Raw genomic sequence first — 18,383 nt, forward strand, 5'->3', positions numbered from 1 at the left:
CTTCAAGACACAAATACTTTATGAAGACACTGCACAGCAGCAGCATCTGAATTTCATTTTACAGTAATTCACAGTTACTGTGAAAGATATTTGATAAAGGACAGGGCCACCAGTGGCCACAGAATACTCCAAGCAGTACTCCAGACACTTGATCTGTTGTGCTCTGCCTCTCTCATATTCCCTGTTCTACACTTGTTTGAGGATGGAAACGGGAAGGACACAGCTCCCACTCCTCTGCAGACCCACAGCACAAGCTGAAGTACAATAACAAGTATATCCCTGCACTATTTCAGACTCCCAAGTTTCATTTGCAATAATTGCTTCAAATGATGCACTGTGGACACAAGTGAGCACTGCCCTTAATGAAGTCATAAAACCCTCCTAGTCAGCAGTACAAGATGTTCTCTATTCTTCAGACCTTAAGAGATTAGTTTTTTTGAGCGGGATACAGATAAACCCACAGCACTGCAGAAAATTATTTCTTACATATACAATGTACTGTTAAATTTATTTTAACCTTTACTCCTGCCCAAGCTTATTTTTAGCTGCCCTCTTTTGCAGCGTTACATTATACATATTCATGAAATTCGAATACCCCTGAGATGAAAAGTGCATTCAAAGAAATCATTGGTGCTCTGTTTTTAATCTAATTTTACTTGCTATCAAGGCAACTTTAACAAGTTACTGTGCCAGCCCCATTGTACACAACAAACAAAGCATCACTGTCAGTACCTTTCCAGCTTTATTCTCTCATAAAAGCTGTACAGAGAAGCACAGATTAAAGTTCTTAGAATCTGCTGCAGCAACATGGGTGGGTCAAAACTGTGTGGGAAGAACGAGAGGAGAAAGGCAGCACCTTCATATTACATGATCTTCATTCTTTTCAATGCCACACACAATTTCTTCTCCCTGCCTTACAATAACCTTGAGAACGTGTCACGTAATGTTTCTGAGATCACACAGAGCATTGGGAGTTGTGCTTTCTAAAATCAGTGCCTGGGAGCAGGCTGGGCAGAGCTGACATTTGCAACAGACTGGACCATCTGGAGGTCAAATGTGCTGTGGCAGTCGGGGAACAGAACAGTTGGAAAAGAAGCCGGGGCTTGATTTGTAAATTAAGGTTGAGAGCACAGGCTGGTCACTGAAAGGGCACACACACATACTGCAAGCCAGGAGTCGACAGTGAAACCTTCTGAAAACACTTAATCTGAAATTTAAAAATCATGCATCCAGTTTTAATCCCCAGAAATATGAGGTGATTTGCACAGGCACAAAATACACGTGCTGGAAATGTTGGGGTTTTCCCCCTGAGTGCTGTGGGAAGGGAAATGAGGTACTGACAAGCCCCTACTCCCTCTCACCCCCAGGTCCTCCCTTCACCAAACTGTTTGCAGGAGCTGGAAATTTATTGTCAGATTTCCAGATTTCAAGGAGTCTATCCCTCAGAAGTACAGACTTTATGAAAATGTATCCCTAAAAACTACAAAAATCCATCAGCAGTGGCTACAGAGAAGCAACATAAACACAGCAGAGCTGTAACATCATCCCTGCCAAAATAAATTAAAGGAAGGTTAAAGTCCAGTATCTATGAGTTGCTACTGCCAGAAAGGCAGTGTAAGTTTGGAAATGATTATTTTAAATAATTGCAAGAAAAATCTGTAAAAAACTCTTAAAAGGAGGAATCCTTACCCCTCACATGCACACTGATACTTGTACTGGTGGATTTATAATACTCCTGATCTCTTTTAGACTAACATGGATTTCCAGTTTACCAAGAACAAATGAACAATTCAGCCTTCAGCTGTTCCAAGCTTACATTAACAGTACTGAGAAACAGAACTAGAGATTTACCCTTCTCAAAGCTTGGGCACTACAATAAGTCAAAGCCTTTATTCACTTCAGCCAGTTTTAGAACAAGGGACTGAAAAATTAGATTTTTAACTTTTTGTAACCTTATACAGCATTTAACAGATTAGGAAGTAAGATATCGCTCAGTAGATAAAGTTAAATTGAAACAATAAAGTGCTCCTGGCACTGACTAGGCTGTTCCATATAGGATGTAATTTTATAAACAATCTTCTCCTGAGTGAATTAATATTCAACACAAGTCTGAGTACGATTCTATCAGTAAGAGCGACTGGGAAATTACTACTGACTAAAATACTGTGTTCCATGACTAAAAAAAAAATAAATTAGCAGAGACCAAGACATTTCAGTTTCAAAATAATTCTTTAAATCTTCTAAAATTAAACCTTAAAAGTTTTTTGACAAACACAGATGAAATAAGAGTTAAAAATTGACATTCCAAGGTTCTGCAAACTAGTTCATGCTAAGTTTCAACATCCTGAGAAACCCAATTACTTTAGCTTTCTTCAGGGCTCCTAAAACGTTCTTCTCTGATTATCTTCAGACCACAATCTACTTGAACACATTCAGTTGGTCCTACCCATCTGTGTTCCACTTTAATTCATATCAATGATAATTCCAACTGTGACAGATCTAAGGCTGTTCTGATATGCTGATTATTCCTCTGTTTTTCCAGCAGACTCTTTGAACCTTCCTCTCTGGGTGCGTGGAGTGTGACACCTCTGCAGCCCCGTGTGTCTGTGGCATCACTGAATAACTGCCTGTCCCTCACTCTGCTCAGTTAAATCTGCACTGCTACAGCATCTATCACTGTCACCTCCAATTCCCCAAGGGAAATCACTGTTGCATTTAGGCACAGAAGCAGATTTATGAATTTCTTTCTACTCCCTTCTCTTCCACCTCACCAGATATTATCTCTGTTTTTCTGGCCTGGATCCACCTGCCAGAGCAGGAGTCTGGAGTGTCATCATGGAATTCTCCTCCAAACACACACACACTCCAGGAACACACACTGTCTGTTGTGAGAGCTGTGGCTGACACGCCCAGTGAAGTGAAAGGGACCCTTATTTCATATTTGTTCCCCAATAAACTTATTTTCAGCAGCCAGCACTAAACTACAGTGGGACATGTCTCATTCTATGCCTCTCCTGTATGGATTTTATAACATTAATGCAGCAGGTTTTATTTACTGTGTGCAAAGCAATCTCTTTGCAGGCTTCTTCCAGAGACACAGTTGTATGAGTCAGCAGGAGTGGGAACAACAGCAAAGTTAGGATATAATCAGTATAAACAGTATTTCACACCTGCCATAAAATGTTCCTGCTAAAAAGAAAACTTATGGTACATGATACAGATTTAGATACCTAAAAACCCAGTAGTGCTTCATGGTTATGAATAAATAGCACCCATTTTTCACAAGTGCCAGCACTCATTAGGAAAAGAATATCTTAATTTTCAGTCTGGCGTTGAGCAGAGCACAGCTGTTCAATAGCCAGTCTACCTCTGAGCCACACTTACATGCTCTTTAAATCAGCACAGATTTCTTTTCTTTAGTCCTTCTAAGAGATGCTCAGTTGAATTTTCAAGGCTCTGCTGTTTCTTACAGGCATCAGCAAAGATATAGCTTTGCTAAACAGGTGTAATATTCAGAATAGCATTACATAGACAAATATGGAAATGAGGGTAAGCACAATCAGGATTCCTTAATGCCATCCTGCACTGGCATTACAATAGCACCTGTTCCAAACCACCCCCACCAGCCATTCCAGAAGCAGCACCCACACTTGCAGACTGTTTCCTACAATAATTTCTTGTCACTCAGCAAGAAACTCCCCTGCTCATTAGAGGAAACACAGAGGGACAATCCCTCACACCCACCTGGAGATCCAGGCTCTCCCAAAGAGCATCATCCCAAATCCAATTCACAATGAACACAGTGATAGCACAAGTACCATAAGAGCAAACATTATTATAAAATCTCTTTCAGTATTCCTCCAGAGATGATTTTTTTTCTTCTCCCTAACACTTCCATGCAGTGTTCACATGTACTCCCAGGAAGGCCTCTACAGAATTATCAAATAATAACGGAGTGCATTTGATTGATTTTCAAATGCCTTTAAAATATTGCTGTAATCATGGCATTATACAATTAGAGCAGTATTTACTTTTTTGACTCTTTTGCAGTTGCACATTAACACTCCATGCAGTGTCAGATAATACAAATCTCAAGATCAGTCACCTGAGGTTTTATTCAAGGCTTTTCCACTGGCTTCCACTTCTAGTCTCAGTCATATCAAAAGGAATCAAAACACAAAACCAGAGGAAAATTCAAGCCCAACAATAATAAAGAATGTATGAAGCATCAACATTCCAGCTGCCCAGTAAATCTGCTTTTTACTCTATGGAGAGCCTTGACAGTTCTCTATTTTAATAGAGAAATACATAGAAATTATTTGATATTAATGATGTTAATAGCTCCTTTTCCAGTTTTCTTTCAAAAGTCAGATTCCAAAGTGTCAGAATAACTAAGATTGATGTAAATGGGAAGCCCTGATCCTATTTTCAGTTGTTTAAATAACCTAAATCCAAAAGGCTGATACGACAAAGTTTACTTTCCAAGCTAAAAATGGTGGAATCCCTGTTCAGTACTATTTGAAGAAACTTAAGAATTAAACATTCAAATTAAACATTTGAAGCCACTGGAGGCTTCAAATCATTAGATTCCTTGACAGATCCCAGCACCTGTGTTTTGGTTCTTCCACTCACTGCACTAATAAAATTTCTATAAAAGTATTTTTCCCTGACCTTTTCAGACCAGGCTCCAAATTTTGTTAGACAACTTGGTTTTCCAATAGAGGGGAATTACAAAAGAGACATAGTGGATAAATTTCCTAGGAGCTTCTTTTCCTCAATTTGAAAAGAACAAAAATAAAAAGGCCACAAATAAAAACCTTACAGAAAACCAAACCCAACTGGTTTCCAAGCACACACCAACCTGCAACAAAATGGCAGTTTTATGTTGGCTTTTCATCAGGTTGTTGATGGATTCAAAGAGTCTCCTCATGGATTCTTCAAATTCTGTCTGTTCTTTGCCTTCATATAACCTGTTGAGAGATGCAGCAGGTTACCCTTTCAGAATCACAGAGTTTCATCATCCTAAATGTAACAAATTGGACATTAAATATATATTTCAGGAGTTAGTGTACAGATTTGTTAGGATTTGGTGTACAGATATTTCCCCAGTGGGTTATGACTGTTATTCCTGTATTGTGTAGAGATTGTTCAGTTTGAACACAACATAACAACCCTGAATTGTTTTAAAAGCCTCTAATGCATGACACCTCCCAGATCTGAGCTTCTAAAACTCATTTCCCTTTCAAAGTGACTTATATGCAAAATAAAAAAAAAATAAATTTATTTCTTCCCCCGCTACAACTGAGCTACTCCAGAATATTCTTCACACATTATCACTATTTCTGTCTTCTGCTGCTATTGCCATTTTTTCAAAGAGCTATTTTTACTGGTCCCACTAACCAGTCTGGTTTTTTTGGGGAAAAAAAAGTTTCTATTTGACACTTAAAAGTTTAAAAGTGCATTTAAATTGAGATCACTTCACTATTTCTTCACTCCCTGTCCTAAAGTTGGAATCTCTCAGATTATTTCTCCTGTGTTGTTCATACTGGTTATTAATACTAAACACTGCCTGAATAAAGAGTAAAAACACTGAGGACATGTGGAATTAGTTGTGTGAAACAGCCTTCAGAGATAAAGAAAAACAAGGTAAGAAAAAAAAAACCAAGGCAACAAGAGAATCCTGAAATGGGAGGAGAACACTGTGAACTAAATGCTGTGCCCTCACTGCTCTGTTTGCTCCATCAGCAGAGAAAAATCTCTTTAAAGTCCTGTATTCCAGGGTCACGTGCTTTTCTTTCCAATGGGAAACACAAATTGAAGAGAACTAAAGGCAAATTGAGAGCTTTTGGCTACAACAAGTGAAAGTCAAAGCTGCTAAACCCCCAGCATCTAAAATGTTGTATGGAGAGGAAAAACCAATAAATACATATATACAGTATACTCTGCTTGAGGGATGGTCCTGCTGAGGTGTGAAAGCTGAGTAAAAATGCCAGAAAAATTACATTTGAAAGGCATCTTGAAACAAATAAGTCTTAGTACAAGTATACTTCTATAGAAAATCATCTCATTTATTATCAGGTGGTATTTTAGGAGCTTAGGTTTTGGTCACATTATTTCTTTTTTTCCTCCCATAGTGGAGACTGTGCTATATGGCCATTATTTAAAATTATCTTTCAATGGGAACAAAGCACATTTAAGTTGTAACAATGTGACTGTCTCTGTCTAAATGTTTATTCAATTACTTGGCTAATGTATTGATACAGCTTTTATTGACTACAAAGGTACTTTTATTGACTATTTTTTTGTTGCCACAAAAGTAAATGAAGTTTCTTGAACACATTTTTTCATGCAAGTGGAAATTTAAAGTTTCCTTGACTAAACCTGAGGGACAAGGAGGGAGGTAGAAGTGTCACACATCATCTATTAAACATACTTTTTAAATTTACTATAAGTAGAATGATGATTTTATTTCCTGACTAATCACCTAGCTTCTATTTAGACGCAATGTTCTTTGTTAAATTGCAATTAAATTTAAATTTACTATGGTTTAGAAGCTCAGATCTGGGAGGTGTCATGCTTTAGAGGCTTTTAAAAAAATTCAGGGTTGTTATTTTGTGTTCAAACTGAACAATTTCTACACAACACAGGGAACAGCAGATATAAACCAATTAAAGACACTTGTTCTGAAAGCAAATTTTAAACGATAACTAATCATTTGCTTGGAAACAACTTCACTGGTGTACATGAATTTTACCACCACAAACAACCTTGGGTCAAAGAAAGGAGGAAAACAAACACTTGATGTTTTCAGAGTCTGTGTTGTGCAAACCTTGCTGAGTGCAGGCAAAAGAATGTTGCTTTCCTTATATCTCTACAGTTTAAACAGCATCCAACAAATGAAAATTTAAGTAGAACTTGGTTATTTCAGTGTATCTGCCTGACAACAAGATAAAGAGTCTCCTATTTTATGTCTAATGTTACATGTCATTAATTTATGTCTTTCCTACACAACTTCTAACTTGTAATGTCTCTTACCTTTCAAAAAGGCATCTCAGTTTTTTAAGCAGCCCATCAAATCAAGAGAGAATGATCTAAAGATCTGTCTCAGCTCTTTTAATTCAAAATATCTCCAAAATATCTTCATTCAAAATGTTTCCAAGAAGGTTAATGTCAACCCTTGGAAGTGAAGTACTTTAATCGTAAATCCTAAGTTTTCTCATGGGAAGAAAATATATTAATCCATATTTTTAGGTATTTTCTTCTTTTCCAGGACCAGGAAATCAAGTGGAAAAAGTTGGATGCCAGCAGCTGTAGCTGGATATCCAGTGCCAGGGGGTTCTGGTCACTGGTTGTTTTTGGAAGAGCTGTTACTGCCCAAAATAATAATTGTCCAGTGAATCTGGAGTTTCAGACTCTAGTTCAGTAGGAGCAGATATGTGTAGCTAATCACCTGAATATGCAACATGCTGCAATCACCTAATTTATGACACATTAGCCAATGTACACTGGAGATCAAAATGGAGATTAAAGCTCTCTCTGAACCAAACCACTGCCTTCTGACCTTCAGCCATACAGGAAATTTTCCATAATCCCCTTCCCCATGACTCTAAAATGTCCTCTTTTGCCATGACACCTCTTATAAAAATATAAAATAAAGTTTTTGAACTACCAACGACGTTCTGTTCCCATGAGCACCATCTCCTTCCTTATAGAGCTTCACAGTGTTCACCTGTGCCCACCTATAAATAGTAAATTCCTAGAGGCAAGGACATTTCTAAGAGACTATCTACCAGCAGCAATTACCTTCTGAATCTACTCTCACTTCAACCAAAAATTAATAATTCATCAAATAGGCGTAGTATTAAAAAACTGTAAACCTACATGGATTTTTTAAAGAAATGAGTGGTGGAATAACAGAGAAAAATTACGTTAGAGCTCCTACTGAGCAAAAGAATAGAACACCTTTCTGTTCTGTTGGATGCCAACCCCAAACAGAATATCCAGTCACTTTGCTCTGCCTACAGACCTGAGTTTGCCACTGTTTTATCTTCTGCCACTGCATTCCTTAAACCACGTGGCAAAGGGACATCAGAAAGAACATTAGGGGAAAACCAGCTAAGGATAAATGGAAAACCGTGAAGCAGAAGGGAGGAAATGTGTCTGTGGTGTGTGGTGAGTCCTCAAGGTCCAGGTGAGTTATGGGGACACGGTTACCCAGGTGTGGTTTTTCTCCTTCCAGTTTTCCCCTCCTTCATTCTCCCATCCTCCTTTTCCTCTCAACCTGAACACCACTTGTAAATGCTACACCTCCTCTGTTTGGCTGAGGAGTCTTCCCTAAAAATTCCTTAACTGGAGATCTGAAACTCCAAATTCAGTTCCAAGAAATGACTGTTCTGTGCCCCCTGTGAGCTGCTGAACACGGTGTTCTCAAGGACGAGCCTCCAGCCTCCAGCCATCTGTTGCAACGTTTGGCCGTCCACTGGTCTTAGGCCAAGCCACCTGACACAAAGAAAAATCACCCTCTGAAACCTGCTGCTACTACTAAATGCAACTCTGGAATTTACACTGAGCATCAGAAAGCACATTTGTGAACGTTCCCCCTCCAAAAAATATCTCAGCGATGCCTGTGTCTTAGGCCAGCTGCCAGTTTTATGTTTTCTTTGTAAAAATAAATACAGTTCTGCTCTAAAAATCAGCCTTTTCTGTTCCTCGGGTCTCCTTCTATTCCTGATATTAGACGGCTTGTTAAATGGCAGTAGCCTGGGTACTTACTGTGAAAATAATGTCCTTGATCTAACAATGAACTTGAAAACATATTCCAGTGCTTTCAGAGTTCTTAGGATAGGTTCACATTGCTCCCCTCTGCTGGAAGTATCCAGGTATGTCTTCAGAACAGTCATTAATTTCCTGAAGTTAAAAAACATTTTTTAAATAATCTTTTTTTCTTTTTAAATTAACTTCTTTAACTTGTTTGCCCACTCTAAGTAAATGTTCCTGCTCAGTCAAGCACACACAGCAAACAGCACTGCAAGTATTTTTGCATTCATATTGCACAAATTCTGGCAGTATAAACAAATGAGGAGCAAATTCTTAACTGCACAAGCAAGAAAGAAATGTGAAATCTCCAAACAGCAGCATAACTTTACATAATCCTGACAACATTTTTATAGAAGTTTGTAATAAACATGCAGAAGGTAACACAAAATACTACTTCTGCCTCCCTACACCAAGCAGTGATTAAACACCTCTCCATGCTCTGAACTAACTGCAAGGAAATATTACAATATTCTAGCACACAGTAATATTTGCTTATTTATTTTATTTAAACACTTCTTACTTTGTATCCAAAAGCAACTTTGTGCTCAAAGCACAACTTGCTACAAAAGTGCAGAAGTTCATCTGAAACTCAGTCTCTTCATTTATAGTTCTAGAACCATCTTAAATTTTTAAACCAATATTAATGATGTAATCCTGACCTTAATGCAGTCATAAGAATTAAGATTTGGGTGACGGGGGAAGGTTTCAGTACAAAAATGGAAGCTTACTGTCCCCTACCCTAAACAAACAAAACCAAACTCCCTCTCTCTCTGTGTAACTAATACATATCCCCAGCCTAACTCACATTTCAGGACTAAAATACTGTGTTTGCAGCCTCTCAGCCTTCTGGGCATTATATTCATTGTGTGGTTCCATTTCCTCTTCTTTATATCTTCTCTGAGCTGTAACAAAATTTCTCCAAATTGGATTTAAGGGCAGCCCACTCCAGGTGCCTCAATGGTCAGTGTTTAGTCCTCCCAGAACTCCAGAAAAGCCAGGACAAAGGGATGACTAAATAGGAGCGGAATAAATACATAATTCCAACAGTTTGGCCAACAGACCATATCATAACATGGTTATAATATGTCTGGGACAGAGTATTTCCTTCCTAACTAGGAATTAGGCCACTTTCAGCTACTTGTTTATTTAATAAATGATGCTTGAAACAGAGTGAATCTTCCATGATGTGCTTGGGATCAATAATGCCAAGAAAACTCATGAAGTGGGGAACAATCATAACCATCATTATTTTGCCTCTACCCCCTTGATTAAATCATCAGAATCTCTCAGCCAGGCAAGGCTTAGAAATATCTGATGCAAATAAGGCTGTTCTGAGAGGTTCTGTACCCATCCTGCTCTTCCTTCACCATGGCATTAATTTACACATTAAATTACATGTGCTAATTACATATGGAGTGGGAGAGGATTGAAGAAGGACATGTAGTTTGCACCTGAGCTCTCTGAGCCCAATAATGCAACATGAACTTCCCTGGAAGGTGAGAAAGGGCTGGTTGGGCACTGCTGCCTTTCAACTCCAGCAAACTCCCAGCCCAGTGCATGATTTGTGTGGCATTTGCTGTTGAGTTAGAACATGCAAATTTGGCACAGGACACTAGAAGATATTCCAAACTATTCCAAACCTTCAGCTCAAGTCTTCCATGTACTATTCATATCCCAAATTACAGTTCTGCTTCAATCTGACACCCCATTAAGCTGCCAGAACAAGGCTTCAGGTAGATTATAAAATTCACATTCACCCTGTTAGAGCACTTCCCCAAGATCAAGCACTGAAGATGTTCCCTTCCTTCATAATTCAGCCACTTAATCCTACAATCATCTGCTAAAACCTTTTCTAAATAAAGTAGGAATCCAGGATTAAATTTACTGGATAATATGTCTCCACAATTTTTACCCTGTTTCGTGAATCCATGTCTTCCTCTCTGGGCATTGTCTGGCAGTTCCAAAACTTATAAAAAATATAAATAAAAAACTCCACCACAAGTGTGTCTACCTGCCCACTATGTAACAAATGCTAAAACTCCATTTCACAGCAGAACACATAACAAATACCAGAATTCCACTTCACTGCACTGAAACCCTCCTGGTGCAACATCACACTCCAATGCATAGGAAGACTTGACAGTTCCCAAAGAGTTTTTTTTCCCCCTTGAGTTTGCTTGATGTAAAAAAACACGTGGAAACCTCTGTAAATGGGTTAAGAACATCCTCAAGTCCTCACTTCAGGCTTTTCAGCTCAAGGCCACGGATATAAAGGGAGAGGCTTTACAGCAAAGTATCTTTTGATAAACTTGACAGGATACAGGTGAAGTGCTCAGACACAGCAAAATCCAGCCCACAGAATTCAAAGCCAAAGAATCATTTAACCAACAAATGCCAAAGACTCATTTAACCCCGAATCATTTGCTATTTGTTCATTAATTCCAGTTATAATCACACGTGTCTCAGAGGCAGGCTTGTTTCCAGGTAAGCAAACAGCAACATCCAAACAGCAGTCACCATTCATTACACCAGATAAGTCACAAACAGGATTTACTTTCTTTAATGTGATGGTAAAGGTTTAGGAAAAAGAGAAAACAAACTTACTTGTATGCCAGTGTTGCACTAAAATGCTGTTGGATATAGGCTTCCAAAACAGTGTTAAAGTGTTGGAATTTACGGTCTGCAATGAGCCCAATGATGTAGATCTAAACAGACATGGACAGAATTAGCCACAGTCACATTTCAAATTTAAATGTTAGCCCTCTGAAATATTTCTGATAATTCACTGTTTAAGGGTTTTTAAAGAAACTTGGTTTTCAGTCAATTAGTAATATTCCATCTGCTCTGCAGCGATTTAAAGATTAATTCCCCGAAATGAGCAACTCGATTGCTCCTTCAAACTTATCGGGTTCTTTGCTTTGACAAATGAAATCCTTGGTGCTGACTCTTACCAGTGCATCAAAGACAAGGATGTCATACTCATTACTGTGGGAATGTTCCATCATGATGTTAAACAGGGCATCCAGGGTGTCTTGGAGAAACTACAGAACAACATGAAAGGACAAACTGGTGACCAATTCAACTTGAAAACCTCACAAGTCATTTTTCAGAGGGCAGACTTGGTTTCTCTCAAATTAGAATTTTAATACCTTCACTGAAATATCACTTTAATTCAGTAAAAAACACTTGTAAGGATTTAGGCTCTAGTTTCTTTAATTTTAAGAACCTACATCCTCAGACACATGAGCAATCAATAATACATGCTTAGCTCAAAGCTTATGGAAAAGCTAAAAATATTATATAAATGACATAACTCTCTAAAACTGCATTCCTACTTCCTTAGTGACACAGATTAGTAGTTGCTATTTTCACATATACATGATGATTAAAAAAAACTCTTCATACTTCTGTGGTCTGATTCAAAGCCTGCTTTAAATCAAAGGAAAGTATCCCAGTGACTTGGGACACAGTGGTTAAAAAAAATCCACCCTTTTTTTTTTTTAAAGTTCTCCTTCCTCTTCTCCAGAGACATTTCATGCTTATATTTAAAGATACAAATGTAATAGTGTCTTCCATTTTCCAAAATATTAACAATTTTTTTTTCACATTATACTCATTAAATTAATAAAGTGCTTCATTGGGTACATAGCACATCTTGGTTTTAATATCAACACATAAATAAATAGTAAGAACTACAAAGAAAGCAGGAATTGTTTGTGATGTTTCAGACAGACAAAAACAACCAGCTGAACAGAGACTATAGAAAATATTTTTACCATTACTGCCTTCATCTCCTATCAAGTTCATTTATAAAGTTTTCTGCACATGCTCAAAAGTTGACCTGTGACATACGTGTATCTGTCTAAAGCAACAATGCTCAAAATAATATTCCTGGTATTGAATTTTCCATTCAGGTACAAAATTTCCAGCAACATAAAACAATAGAGAGGAGAAAAGAATCCTAATGAATTAATTACCAGTGAAAGCAGGCAAGTTTTGGTAATAATCTTGCAAATCCTCACAGCCCATAGACAATACCAGAGATATGTGAGAGCAACAAGTAGGAATAAAGCTGGATAGCAGTGAACAATCCTGTCCAGCTGTTTGCTTTTTGCTCCCTCTAATGCAGAGCTTTGCTCATGTCCTTTGCAAACCATCCTTGACAAAGGCATTGAACTGCATGACAATCAAAAAACAAAGTACAACCAGCAGGCTTTTTCAGTTCCAGTGTTTGCTGTGACTGAGCCTCCAGTTTCATTTTCGTTTTGGAACTATTTACCACGTGCTCTGCCACGGTATGGAGGGACAGGGAGAACAACTGTTATTGGAATAACTACTTAGAGATGTACCTTCACCACTTCCTCTCCATCCACGATCTTCAGCTTCTCCAGGTTCTCCTGGAGCAGCTCTGGCTTCATCCGCCACTTCAGGAGACCCAGCAAGCCCACTGATGGAACACAGAGGGACAGGCACTCACTTTAAAATTATCATCAACTGCTGCAAGTGTCTTCTTTCTAAACTGCCTGCTCAGAAGATACCCACCATTCTGAGTCAGCTTGGTGGAGCAAACCAGAGTTGAAATGTAAAATGCATCTCTGGAGCTCACAGAGAGCCCCCCCACGATGCTCGAGCTCCTGACTAAGGTTGCTCCTTTGTTCTCCACGTGCTGACGTGTAGAAGGCAATGTCAAATAAGCACCAGCATCCTCCATCTTCTTACTGTCCCCCTGAAAAACAACATACCAGCCATCACATACTACAAGCCACTGGATTTAAAAGTAGGCTTATGTTGTGTTTTCTAGAGAAGTAACCAAAAATCTCTGTTTCCATGGACTTCAGCCAATGCACTAAAGCATCCTCAGGTCCCGGTGTGGCTCCTACAGGAGTCAGTGTTAGTCAGAAAGAAAGGCAGAAACGAGCATGCAGGGAAAATACTTCACTGAAATTATGCAGGTCTGTGTTTTAAGGTGCACTAAGGGACTGTGAGGGGTGACATCACTGACAGAGTAAAAACAAGAGCCAATCTTTCCTTAAAATGTCAATACCTATGGAACACAATAGACTATTGAGCATCACCTTGAGGACTGGACCTTTAATATAAAAGATAAAGGCATGGTAAGGTTGAATTTTAAATCAGACAATACACTGCAGTAACTAAGTGACAAGTATCACAGTATTTATGGTTTTCAGTAGAATGAACAGTACAAAACCAGAGAGTCAACAGGTATTTTTCCCTCCTCTGTTTCATCAAGTTTTGTGCCACAACCCTCACATATTTTCTGTGCCTCAACTTATTATTCCCCAGACAAGAAAGTAATTTTAGGCAAAGGCAATAAAAATCACGCTCCTCACTGTTTACAGAATGGAGTTTTTCTTTAACAAAACTACTTCAGAAAATCTCCCTGATTAGTTTGAGGTGTCACATAAAGCTACAACCCCATGACAGATATGACTCCACTGCAGCCCTTTAGTCTACAGCTGTGCACAAACAAGGAGTTACAAAACCAAAAATCCAGAAAGATGTTTTAAAGCCTTGGGGTATTTATCTGATTCAGTGACCACAGATGTACAGCTCCTACTTCCTATCAAACAAGAGGTAAAGTTAAAAATTGATTATAAGAGACTTAGACAAGAGGCAAAATCCTTATGCAGCAAACCAGAAAACATTACTAACATGTCTGATTGTATCAAGCTTGCCAAATAAGTACTCTCAGAGTTTCTGGAACCAAAAGAAACTCCTGACCTCCTCTTTTTGAGACAATTTAGACAGACAATGGGGAAAAGACTTGAAATTTTGATTCGAAAGTCTATCAAAAAGATCCAATGCCTGAAGGCATTAAAAATACAGTACACTGTTTAAAATTGGCAGTTTTCAAATTACTTGTTTTGAGAGGCCAGATGTATGACTGCTTTAAACACTTACAGCTTACAATTACTGCTTTTAATACTAGAATAGGCAAACATATGTCAGAAAATCTGTCTATTTTTCACAACCATAAATTAGGTCAACCCTGCTTAGCATTTCTCATCCATGCTGTCACTTAAGAAAAAATTACTGGGCTGATGCAGAAACGAATTAGGTGGAATTTCATAACCAACATTACCCACACTGTCATATGTGATGGTTATTTTCCTTCCAGTCTCACTATTTATCAATTTTCAATGAAGAGAAGATAGATAACTACACACTGCCATCAATCTTTTTTTTGGATTACCTAAGCAACTTGATTTAGTTGGATGCATCTCACTTGCTATTGATATCACAGCAACCTAGTTGACTGAGAAGAGCCCTGAGAAGTTTCTTTTGTGTTGGGAGTGATTTCTGGCTCTTAGTTCCTGCTAAACACCATTCTCCAAGGTGGGGGGGAACCCAAACCAAGGTCTTGAAACATCTGTTCCCTTGCTTCAGTTCACAAAGCCAAAGATGCTGCTTGTGTCCTATCAGGGCCAGCCAAAACTATTCTTCACATCCAAAATCAAACTCCTGAAGCTTTTACTTCTGTATCCCCTACACAGAGCAGTTCCAAACAACCAATTCCCTAAGATTGCATTCTCAGATTATTCATGTGACAAAGATTTTAAAGAAACCAAACAATTCCCTCCCTTCAGCAAGAGTATTGGTACCCACCCAGCTGCTGAGCTTCAGTTTAACTTTCTCTATATTGCAGATGGCCAAAACCAAAAATATCAGTGAAAAATTCCTAAGAGCAAACACCTCTAATTGCTCTTAAACAATTTCTAACTGAAACTCAGAGCAACATTTACTGAACGTGGGACAAGTTACAGCATTTTTTCCAGATGAAAAGCATATTATCTTTGATAGAATAATAAAATCAGTCTATCACTAAGTAAAGATACAAAGCAGTCAAAGAGAACAGTGGAAAAAAAGTGTGCTGTGAGGGAAAAAAGGAAGAAAATCAAGGCAATACCTTTAGGACTAACAAATCATGGATGCCATCCTGCAGAGTTGTTCCATCCTCCTTCATCAGCCTTATGTAAGCCATTGCAAAATTCTTTTCTCCTTTATCTTTGGCTGCAAAGCAAAAAAGACTTTCAGTTGGCTACTCCCCAATGAATTAAAATTCCCCACAGTAAGAATTCCCTACTCACACTCCTGAGTCGACCTGTGCCTGAACATGAAGCGCAGGTGAATCCTCTGCATGTCCTCAATGGGCACTGCTACCTGTGGCAAAACCAGAAAACAAGAGGAGAGTTGGGGGGGTGGAGGTGGAAGGTGGTTTCAGGTGTGATGAGCTCCTATTTTAGAATAAACAAGCACCACTTCTGCTGCTTTCCTAACTCCTTTCACAGGCCACTTGAAACTATTGAGTAACAGAAGTGGTGGCTGAGAAGGAACGATCTGTCAGACTTTGCTCAAAGCCTAAAACCAAAGAAATGAAGCACAGAACACAGTTGATGCACACAGGTGCTTGTGTGCTAGAAAATAACCCCACTGCAAGTCTTACTCACCCCCTTAACCAAAGAATTATCCAGCTGCACTATGCAACTTTCACATTTCTCATACAAAAACTGACAACTGGTTTAATAAGCAAGTGAAAAAGGTATGAAAATTCTATGAAAATAAATAGACTATATTTTTGTGATTAAATTTAGCATCAAAGCCTTGAGTAAAATCACAGCAACTCTCAGGTGCTTTATTCTTAATACCTAACCTTTGGGGCAAACACACAACAAAAAAGGCCAACAACATAAGAAAAAGCAAGAATTTTCATGTTATCAGGTTTATAGTTCTAAACTTTCAAGACTTGCACTCCTTTGTGTCCATTCACAACTTCCCTTTACAAATCTGACTACATAACACTCCTCCGTGTTAACTACACTTTTCAACAGGATCTACTGTTATTGCTTCTGTGCACAAGTCTGAATTACAGAATAATTTTCAAAAGGAACAAGTAAAGTAAGCAATAAACAGAATGAGTCAATATTTTCAAAACAACAAATTAGCTTCTGTTGGAAATTACACTTCCATTCCCTCCCTCTGCTGCACAATCACAGCAACACACCTTTAGGTAATAATTGCAGACTTGTCATACATGGCTATTTTGTCTTAAAAAAAATTATGCTTGCTAGGAAGCCTCATACATGTTTTATAAGAACCATTTCTGGCAGCTTTTGGGCATTTTCCAGCCGCAGACATTAAAGCTTGATTAGATAATTATTAAGTGTTCCTCTAAAGAAAACCAAGGCAGTTTTTTTCTCTCTAAAATCATGAGAGGGGGTGGGTGGGACACTTCTTTTTGGGTTGGCCCCATTTGTTTGTTTGTTTTTTTAATTGAAGCTGCTAATCTCTGTTGTTTCACCACGATGAAACAAGTGCAATATTCCACTTTTGACGAGGGCTGCTGGGACACGAGGTTATCTGAGCTGATCTCATCCCAACATCATTTTCTAGGCCAAATTTCAAGGCTGGGTGATTGTGTATCTCTAATAACTGATGTATGACTAAGGCTCCCTCCTTCAGCTGTATCAGGGCCAAGATGTTCTTTAGAAAAAGCTGATGCTGTGCAACCTTTCTGCGTGAGATACTCTGAAGTGAAAGGAGTGAGAAGCATCCAAGCGGTACCTTCAGGGTCTCCATCCAGCGCGGCTGTTTGACCTGATAGTAAACCACTGATCTGTACTCGCTCACGGGCTTGTCCCCCGCGCCCAGACACACGGCGTTCTGACAGAAGGAGGGGGAAAACAGCGCTTAGTGCCTCGTTAATTTGTGGGGATTTTTGTGACTTGAGCAAAACCAAAGAATCGCCGAAAAGAGCCTCCCTCGGCAGTCCCGACCCGGGAATCCCCAAGCGGCTCCGGGATGCGGCTTCAACGCAGCGACCGCGCCCAGCTCAGGCTCAGCTCAGCCCAGGCTCAGGCTCATCCCAGCCCCAGGCTCAGGCTCATCCCAGCCCCAGGCTCAGGCTCATCCCAGCCCCAGGCTCAGGCTCATCCCAGCCCCAGGCTCAGGCTCATCCCAGCCCCAGGCTCAGGCTCATCCCAGCCCCAGGCTCAGGCTCATCCCAGCCCCAGGCTCAGCCCAGCTCAGGCTCAGCCCCAGGCTCAGCCCAGCTCAGGCTCAGCCCCAGGCTCAGCTCAGCTCAAGCTCAGCCCCAGGCTCAGCATCCTGCCCTCCCAGCCGGTTTGAATTTAGACGTGGCCTCATTTAAAATTAAATAGCAATGACAGCACACCAACAGAGGGGAAGCGTTGATGTGAAGATACAGCGTTTTCCAAGCCTGTGAACACAATGAAAATAAACATTTGCCCCGATCTGTGGGCAGGGCCAGTGTAATCGCGTTTTACAGCAGACTCTAAGAGCGGTGTGAGGAACATGCAACAGATTTGATTTCTCCAACTGATGAATTTAAGTAACCAAGACATCACCTCAATTAGTATAAGAAACACACAAAGGGAAAAGAAATAAATCTAGCTTCATTATTCTCTTTTTTACTCCATTTACTTTAAAATGCTCTATTCCAGCAGAATCTCAGAAGGGCTTGGCTGCCACCAGAGCTGCCTTCCAAACTGAACATTGTATGGGCACAGATATCAAACACTTCAAAT

The 18,383-nt window shown here is 39.3% G+C and overlaps 1 protein-coding gene across 1 annotated transcript in view; it reads right to left on the reverse strand.

The window, feature by feature from the left end:
- DOCK2 (dedicator of cytokinesis 2) overlaps positions 1–18,383 on the reverse strand; it is a 164,253-nt gene that overhangs the window by 120,957 nt on the left and 24,913 nt on the right. Inside the window, exons 15-23 of the mRNA XM_064671560.1 lie at positions 17,401–17,499; positions 15,927–15,999; positions 15,746–15,849; positions 13,360–13,543; positions 13,167–13,264; positions 11,769–11,858; positions 11,422–11,522; positions 8,773–8,907; positions 4,862–4,970 (exon numbers count right to left, since the gene is read on the reverse strand). Of these exons, the coding sequence (XP_064527630.1) occupies positions 4,862–4,970; positions 8,773–8,907; positions 11,422–11,522; positions 11,769–11,858; positions 13,167–13,264; positions 13,360–13,543; positions 15,746–15,849; positions 15,927–15,999; positions 17,401–17,499 (993 nt within the window). The remainder of the gene's footprint in view (positions 1–4,861; positions 4,971–8,772; positions 8,908–11,421; positions 11,523–11,768; positions 11,859–13,166; positions 13,265–13,359; positions 13,544–15,745; positions 15,850–15,926; positions 16,000–17,400; positions 17,500–18,383) is intronic.

The sequence above is a fragment of the Pseudopipra pipra genome, chromosome 15, assembly GCF_036250125.1.
Source record: "Pseudopipra pipra isolate bDixPip1 chromosome 15, bDixPip1.hap1, whole genome shotgun sequence".
Taxonomy (NCBI): domain Eukaryota; kingdom Metazoa; phylum Chordata; class Aves; order Passeriformes; family Pipridae; genus Pseudopipra; species Pseudopipra pipra.